The sequence below is a fragment of the Triplophysa rosa genome, linkage group LG1 (genome assembly GCF_024868665.1).
Source record: "Triplophysa rosa linkage group LG1, Trosa_1v2, whole genome shotgun sequence".
Lineage (NCBI taxonomy): Eukaryota > Metazoa > Chordata > Actinopteri > Cypriniformes > Nemacheilidae > Triplophysa > Triplophysa rosa.
In genome coordinates, this window is record NC_079890.1 from 33,562,266 (window position 1) to 33,571,881 (window position 9,616).

A 9,616-nucleotide genomic window follows, 5' to 3' on the forward strand; every position below is an offset into this window, starting at 1 on the left:
CTTTTTTTACGTTCGACTCTTCTTCACTGTGCTTACTCACAGATACAGGCCTCCGCTTGGCTCTGTCTTAATTAATGACTAATTACATCCCATTGCTTCTAATTAGAATCACAAATTCAAGAGTGGTAGAAAAGGGGAGTGTGTCGCTAGCTTCTGCCTCTCATCTCCTCTTAAATATTCTCTCTCATACCGAAATAAGATGCAGAAAACACGTTCCATGCTTATTTATTTTTGCTTGTTCTACCAATCCCAGAAGACTGGCGCATTTGAACCTTTGGACTCGCTTTTAAATATGGATATAGTTGAATTTGAAATTATTCACTTCTTTACAATTTGACATGTGGGTTTTTTTAGGGTTAGAGTTTTTGGTGGTAAATTGTACAAAAGGGCTGCCAAAATAATGGCAATGCTAAGCTTTATGGGCCTCTATTATTTTTATATAAAAAACGGCTTGACAAAAATAGAATTATTTTGGTCAAAAAAGCTTTCCTGTAGCTCAGTGGTTAGAGCATGGCACTAGCAACGCCAAGGTCATGGGTTCAATCCCAGGGATTGCACATACTCAGATACAAATGTATAGTATAATGCAATGTAAATCGCTTTGGATAAAAGGGTCTTCCAAATGCGTAAATCCAAATCCAGAAATATAGACTAGTATGGAAAACATAAACAAGGCTGGTCCAGTTCTCGTCCAAAAGAACTTCCTGTTTCAGTTTCGGAACAGTGCACAAATGTTTAAACGGAATACAACCAACAGAACATTTATAACCAAATCAAATTGTTAAACATTTAAATTTAATTACACAATAAATACATTGGACCAGTGTTTGCATCTTGTAAAGTGGTCTATAGTAAAGGAGTACATTATTAGGAGTACATATAAATCTATATTTTTTGAAGCTGCAATTCTTTAACTTTTTTTGTAAAAATAAACAAAAATCAGCTATTGAGTACTGTAAGTACTGTACATAAAAATAAGTTTTCAAAACTCTCTCCTTACCTTATCCCGATTGACAGTGGTAATTGCTGAATCTATAGTTCGGTTAATCAAACTATATTCATATTATGTTAATATTCATATTGATATAATAGTGTAAATAATCATTTTATATAATAGTATAATATCATGACTTAATTTAACCTTTTTTGTCATTTATAGCGTTTTTTCTTCAACCTACAGTATATAAATTAACCTGCAATTTTCAAACAGAGATGGTGATAGAGAGGCATGAGTTACAGCTTGTAACATTAAATATTTCATTTTTAATTTATAATAATCACAGTAAGTCAATCTATTGCATAATAGTAAATAATACTATAAATGTGGGTAATTTATACACATGGATGCTGCAAAAATGTACTCGGTTACTTATGTAACCTCGTTTCCCTGAGATACGGGAACGAGTACTGCGTAGCAGGCCACTATGGGGAAATCAGCGATGTGTCTGCTTATATAGCCATAAGCCCCACCTACATTGGCGGGCTCCATCGCCATAGGTCCATGCAGTTTCGCTGCCATTGGTTTAAAGTTTTACTTTTCACAAACCAATGACAAACCAATGGCTGTGCAGTATTCACTGCGTTATTGGAAAAAGCTTCAGTCATCGGAGAAAAAGGAGTTTTCCCCATAGCGTCCTGCTACGCAGTACGAGTGAAGTATCGATAGGGAACTAAAAGAACAGGTGCCACACAATGTTAAAATCAACAATAACACTTGGTCTGAGTGCTACGACTTAAAAATATTTACTTTTGATGTCTTTACTGGAAGAACAGCGCTCTTAAAGTCAAGGGGTGACTGCGCTATTTGGATAAAGCATGACCTCAATTTGCACAATCGTGCCAACAGTTCCTGCTGTGCCAATGGGAGTTCAAATACAAATGCCTAAGAAAGAAAATCTGCACTTTTCTCTGTGCGGCGGACCCCTGTATCAGCAGGATCCTCTCTCTATTAGAGATTCAGTCAACGCTGCAAAATAAGGTTGACTATGGTGATGCCATATTTCGACTCCCCTTAAACTTTCCAAGCACCACATCTAAAAAAGGTTTTGAAAATGGATGAATTTTTGATGAGCTGGATATCTTAGTTCACACGACAGCTCTATCTGGGTTGAACAGAAGCAGACTCACCCGCTTCAGAATCCTTAAATGAATGCAAATTTTGTTTACATCTCCGTGTTTACGCTGTCCTATTTTCGTATTGATTCCAAATAGTTTATAAAAAAAAACACATTGCAGATACACTGAAATGGCATGTAGACATCTGTTCAACAGAACGAATGCAGAACAAGACTGATGTTTCTGCTTTAATTCTGACACATTTAAATCATCTCAGCATAAAAGCCTGGTAATATGACTGTACTATAACCTTCTATTGTGCGTGAGTGAGTGTGCACTCAACATGAGTAACAGGAACACACAAGTAAAGTGACTATTCTTTATAAAGGGTACAGTAATGCTACAAATGTCAAACAGTCAACAAGATAAAAGGCCCCACTAAAAAGAGTTTGTCTCGAACAAAACAATCACAACCATACGCAGATGGTATTTCTACAAATAGATTCATCAGTTCAATTCGAATTTATTTATATAGCTCTTTTTACAACGTTGCGTTGTATCAAAGCAGATCGAAATCAAAGAAATCATGAAAATATACAGAAAATGTATGTATTCTAAAGAATATATATGTCAGCAGCACATATATGGCCAGGTGGACTTTTATTGTCCAAGGCAACATGGATGTTGGTCATGTGCTTTATCCAATCAAATATCAAAGCTGAAAATATCTATTTCATAATTATCAGCACAAATCACACCAGTGCTAACATGCAGCAGAACGGCACTCTTCCTCGTGCTTAAAAATGATTGCTTTAAAGATTCAACGTCCATCCAATGGCAACATTACCGCAGGTTTCTTTAGTTTTATGGCACTATAAATACGGGCACCTTGTCGTGTGCAAGCCGTAATGATTAAAAGCCTGTCTTTCTGGATAAGAGGCTTTGCAGCGTTTTGGTTTAACAGACCTGATAGTGATTATCACAGGATAAACCCTCCGGCACGGCCGTAAATCAGTGCTGGAGAGACTCTTCACTCACTCCGTCATCTGTCAGTCAAAAGGGCACTTAAGGGCAACCTATAAACTTTGAGCCTCTTCCAAGAAGTACAACATCCTCGCAGTATTTCCACTCCATTCTGGTGAAGTAATTAACCCCAACCCGCTGCTTATTACATGTTCTGCCATCAAAGCAAATATTCTCTTTGACTACACGATGGATATCAACAGTCAGGTAACATTTAAAAATAGGTCATATCCACAGAATGTCTGTGTATCACACAAAAACATTCAAATAAAATACTGACTGCATCAAAGAAGCCTTTAGAGGAAAATGTGCCGATTCTACAATGTAGAGTGAAACAGATATCTGATTTACATTACATGATTATTGCGGCCACATACATTGACAATAACAATATTAGCTCAATACGTTTTATCTTTCTTTGGCCAAAAATTCACACTAAAAAACAGGTGCAGGGAGGCCTGAGGGGATACTCACACTCTCGTCATTTCAAACCTTTATGACTTTCTTTCTTTCTTTCTTCTGCAGAACACAAAAGAAGATATTTTGAAGAAAGTTAGTAATAGAACAGTGATGGTACCTTTTCACATCTATTGTATGGACACCAATCCAACCAAATCGCTGTTCAGTTTCACAACATTCTTTAAAATATCTTCTTTTGAGTTCTGCAGAAGAAATAAAGTTAAATAGGTCTAAAATGACAAGAGAGTGAGTAAATAATGGCCGAATTTTCATTTTTGGATGAACTATCACTTTAAGGCAATATAATTTACAATATTATTGTGTGTTATATTAACACAATTTCGATAAACGTGGTTTTATATATTACAGTTATTGACAATACCAGTATCACCGCCTTGAAAAATCTAAAATTGTATCTTGAATTTATTTGTTTGTGTAAACAGAACTAGATCTTAACATGTCAAAAGGATTACCTTGTTGCCCTTGTTGTCTCGCAGAATGTTGCCCCAACCTGCCAAACTGTCATCCAAACAAACAATTTTAAATTGTTGTTAACAATTTTTAAACAATGTTGTGGAGGCCTGTGCACTACAGCACGAGCAAAGTTCATCCGTATGATATATAAAGGACTATTGTTTTACTGTTGCTGTTGTTATTCTCACCGTTACCTGCTGTATGTATCAGATTATAGTGTGATTATAGTGTGATTGAGGTCTATGGGTTGCTCATTGCAACTACTGCTTTTAATAAGTGTTCTCTCATTCAACTTGATGTCCTGACAAACTGAAACAAGAAAGTAACATAGGAGATCATTTTTAAAATAACCTTTAATTAATTCATAAATTTAATGTCTATAAAATAAGAGTGATGCAGTCATATCATAGCAGTCTGTAGGCTAGACAGCCAAATTATCTCCACTAATTCCATACTTTCACAACATTTACTTGACTTGTACGGGAAAAAATAAACAATGGGGGAATTCATCCAGCTGACCTAAAATCTGCCTGAAGCTAACTGCAGTACACCATAATTGCCAAGAACAAAGTATGCTAGGAATTTTACTTGGTGTAGCTGTTGATATAAAAACCAATAAACTAAAACTGTGTTGATATATACTAATATTAATACATCAATTAATACCGTGATGCTCTAAGATTCAAAGAATAAATTATTTTGAACAATAAAAGCTTGGGCTGAAATTGTGCTGTATTGGGTTGTTTCCAACCATCAATAAAAACCTAAACTGACCCATTTTCATGTTTACTATACCAGTACATATACAGTATATATCAAAAAGTCATTGTTAGTGTATTGCAAAAGTATAAATCGTGCATAAAATCTAAATGCAAATGGTACATCTAAAATAAGACATAAACAGATATGTGTAAATCCACGCTATGCCACTCCACTTTAACTAAACAGAACAAGGGATTAGTGTCTAAAATGATTTTGTTGTTCACTCTCTTTGGCTTTCAGCAGAAAATACACAACAGTGCTAAAGAGACGCTGCGCTGAAGCCTGCTGCATTTTCATCAACTCGAGGATGACAGAGAGATCAAGCAGACCCTCCTCCAGGCTGTTTGTACCAGCTGTTGGAGTCACATCTGGCACGTACCTCTTCCACATAAATCATTCATTCTGGAAATGACTTGCAGGTAAGAGAGAGAGAGAGAGAGAGAGAGAGAGAGAGAACCTGTGTAGAATGTTTAGACTGCACTTCTCACTTCATTGTAACATAGAGATGTGCTGCACACACCTAAACCTGTAACCAAGGGTCATTCTTAAAATAATCCTGGGTTATCTCGTCCCATGTTTCACAGTGTTTTTAGTTTGTCATGGTTTAGAAATTATGCTGCCATTGGAATTACAAGTTCACAACTTCACACGTCGTATTTACCACTGGGAAATTTGGAGCTAACTTTGATGTCCAAGTGGGAAACCGATTGCTGCAGTGACTGACCTTTTTATTCATTTTTCTCAACAACATGTCTCTGGTATTCATTTGGACTTGTCTTCACATGTTTTCTGACTTATGACAATAAAGCACTTAAATACGATAAGCTCAAAAGTTGGACATTTCCAAAAGCACTTGAGGCAGCATTAATCTTGCGTCTTCAGATTTCCCGATTTCACCCAACATACAGTATGTAATGTACTTTTCTTATTTTTAGTTTAAAACATAATTGGACAAAAGCAGCATGCGACAAGTAGCAACCTGTTTTAGAAATGCGTGTCCATCTGTGGACCATAGAGTCGCTCTGGCTGTCTTACAGCAAGTCTTGTGAAACATACAGCACAAATAATAGTGTCTCTAGTTAACAAGGTTGCACCCCAACATTAAACTATAAACACAGCGTGAACATCCTGTGATTGTACAAAGCTCATGAATTTTTAATGAGGTAAGCATTGAGGCCATTTACGATTGGTTGTCTGATGCTAAACAACTTGCCGTAAAATTGTAACGCTATGTAATATTTTAACACCGTAGACTTTTGGCAACGCAAAAATGTGGCTAACCCTACTATAAAACAGTATTTTATAATCCAGAGATAAAAACAGAGCTCAGTCTCTTTCATAGTTATGCCGCGGACAGACTAGACTTTGAGCATGCAAAATTCGTTCGGACGGTGCTACGAAAATGGGCGGGAGCGATTCCTCCATCTTTTACATTTCTGTACCGAGAGGTCACGCAGTGACGTTTTGATCTTCTATTGGTCTCACGCACTCACGTGATGCGAATTCGCAGGTCAGTGTTCACCAAACTTGAACTTTGCTACGCAGCGAAATATCTTCGGACCGGCTTGCGTTTCCAGTCTGAATGGAAGTCAATGGAACGAAAAGTCAAGTGTGACCGTGGATTTATAAGTGTGAAATGTCGATTAACCCTGGATTAAAACCCAGGACTGACCCAGGGTTAAGTGTAGCAAGAAACACCCTAGAGAAGTTATCAGCTTGCTAATGTCATCCTGCCCTTTTGAAATGACACTTACATACTTTAAAACCTTCCTTAGACTACAAAAATAGCAGTATCAGCGCCAGCCTTTTCATTGTGCGGGTGCAAGTTCCAGAAATTGGAGAAAACCTATATCATAAAGCAACAAAGAGAAAATCTGTGAAAAATGACCCAAAACAACAACACATTTAGCTACAGCTATTTTTTCGGAATGGAACCTATTGTAACGCCGCTACAGATCAGATAAAACCCCAACAACCCACGCATCATGCAATAAAAGTTACAAGTGTTAAAAGTAAAGAATGCTCTGTAATGCACTGCTCTCCAAGCCCATTCCTGAAGCCCACATTCACTGGCAAACAGTAAAACGTGTCTGTGGCAGCAGCGAGGGAATGTTTGCTCAAGTAATCGTCTATAGCAGCCTCACAGCTCTGTGAGGTTTGTTTGTGCCCTTGAGTATTGAGTGCCACAACGTCTGTCTGCATCCCACATCACCAGATCCAGTTAGTAATTATGATGGAATCAACACTGTTACGACCAAAACTTTACCGTGGCTATCACAAAAACATACAAAAGGAGACCATTAGCTACTGTCTACTGCGGGAATCCTAGCAGACATCCTTGAGCTACAGCAGGATATTCAGAGAGGCAAATAAATCCTTGCTCTTGTAAACTAATAACTGCAAACTGATATGTTCCTCTCAGGTTTGCTACAAATTAATATTTCCTCCTCAGGTTTCTGAATTCAAAAACAAAGCTCCAACAAGGATGAGAAATAAAATACAGTCGCTTGTATTGCAGAAAGCAAGTTTTACTAACGGAGGGAAGCCACCACCCACTTGTGGAAAATAGATATATGTACAAATTGCCCCTGAACATGCAATTAAAATGCACTAAATCTTTCAAAACAAAGAAATGCATTCATAATACATGACAAAAACGGAAAATGTGTTGAGTGCAATCTACTGCCGAAAGATCTAAAACTACAGACAGAAGCAATCAGCCACTTTTCATAATTAATGTTCAGGCTAGAGCCAAGTTCATTAAACAAGAGTCCCTGAAGAATGAAGATGAGGAGCTTGCAATCATCAATGGCCTTTGTGAAGCTGCCAGTTCTCAGAGTGGAGGTCGTACCTGCATAACAGTCCCATTAACAAGAAGGTGAGATGCAAGTCGGGCAGAACATGATAAGTGACAGACTATGCAGGTCAGCATCATGAAATTGTGCATCTGCTCTGTTTGTTTTGTTTCACATGAGAGGCAGATACTTCTAATAATGGTCTACTATTTCAGAGCAACCTCACCCCGGGTCAGGTTTGTCCTTAGCTATGCAACACTGCAGACAAATATTTACCATGGTAACCATAGTGTCTGCCAAAATACTGTAGTTGGGGGTATAGCAAGTAAACGTTGGAATTCATTACAAAAATTATTAGGATGGTAATCATAGTATAGCAAAACAGATTTGTTACTACTGTAAAATTAAAATAATTATTTTATATGGTCTCATTCAAACAGAAGGTTTTCAGAAATATTTCTGTTTTCATTTATTTATGACACTGGCAACTAATACAAAGTTACAGTTTATTGTGTGGCATCAGTGTTCAAGTGGAAACCAGGAAAACTCTTTGAAGGAGACTTCTTGTTACAGTAACAATAACTGTAATATATTATTATTAGTAATATATAGTGAAAAACTCGGTAAAGTTTTGTAAAGGAGGATTCCGATTAACAGCAAAATGTCTGGTCAGAAACATGCAACATCTGTTAATGCGTCACACTGAAAAAGAATATTAGCTACATAATACAAATTTTCTGCTTCTCGGCTACATTACGATCTTTTCTCGTAGCAATACAAATCCGCAAGAAGGACCTCAAAGTACTTTAAAAGCCCACCAATAACTCTAAAGCCCCCGCAGAACAAAAGCGCAACATAATATGTGAAAGGCAGAGCAATAGTACAGATTTATAGCCACGTTACTGCAATAACAACGTCAAATACATCAAGCTTTTACCTTGTATATGCTGGTTAACTACATTCTCCAGTCGATCCAGTCTCTCTATAATCCGCAGAGTTTCTCCTTTCCTATCGCCCTCCAACTTTTTGGCCGGGACGGGCATCGGCACTTTGATGTACATATTAGCAATGTAATTAGTCACCCATCCGACATACAAAAGACATACAATGTTGGTCATTCCACTTAGTATCACACACGTAGACACCAAAGTTTTGGTTCTCCTGGTGCAAGCCATCCCGACACCCCTCCATATACAGTAGAGTCCGAGCGGACAAGTGCGCCTGTCCCTATCAACCAGCTTGGAGAATTACGCGTTAGTTCAATCCTTGCAATTGTGTAACGAGCCTTACGCAAAGAATATTCTTGGTTAGTACTGTCCGTGCTTTATCATTCTGACTCTATGGTGTTCAGATCTAACAGATCCCAGCCTGCTGAAATGTGTAACCAGCGTCTTGTTCTAACACGAAGCGCCGCGTCCTCCATCGGTAGCGGTGCGCAGCGTAAGAAGAGAAGCGAAGGTGTATGCCAGTGAGTGAGTGTGTGTGTGGTTTGATCCTCAGCCTGTTGACCAATGAGATGCGACAGAGCAGTAATCTTTGCAGAACGACGAAATAATATAAGGAGGTGTGCTCTATTAAACCCAAATACTAGGTTTTCTTACATAAAAAGTATTCCCTACCGTTACATAAAAACAAACATGGCTCAGAGAAAATAAGCAAACATAATAAAGGAGGACGTTTTATCACTTCAGAAATCCTGTTTAATTTGGAAATATTACAAATATACTGCATGCAATAGCTGCTAGTGTAAATCAAAGCAGAGGTAACATACTCGCAAAGCAAACAGGATTCTGGCTCTTAGGAAGTGTTCGGGTGGAGGAAATCATTATTTGTACAAGAAGTCAAGCAAGTACAAACAAGCAAGTACTGTAACCTACATTCATTCCGTATTTTAATGCCTATTAAGTTTTTACGTTGGAGTGTGTTCATTCCTAATACATTTTACGTTCTAATAGGTTAATCATTTTTCATGCATCAAATAATTTTTTGCAATCTTTTGGTATTTCCAGTCAATAATAATAATAAGATTAGCCTTATAATAATAATAT

At 37.5% G+C, this 9,616-nt stretch overlaps 1 protein-coding gene across 1 annotated transcript in view; it reads right to left on the reverse strand.

The window, feature by feature from the left end:
- The window catches only part of galnt18b (UDP-N-acetyl-alpha-D-galactosamine:polypeptide N-acetylgalactosaminyltransferase 18b), a 74,474-nt gene extending 65,424 nt beyond the window's left edge, over positions 1 to 9,050 (reverse strand). Inside the window, exon 1 of the mRNA XM_057335397.1 lies at positions 8,506 to 9,050. Coding sequence (XP_057191380.1) covers positions 8,506 to 8,743 — 238 coding nt within the window. The 5' untranslated portion in view covers positions 8,744 to 9,050. The remainder of the gene's footprint in view (positions 1 to 8,505) is intronic.
- Between the last annotated feature and the right edge of the window lie 566 nt (positions 9,051 to 9,616).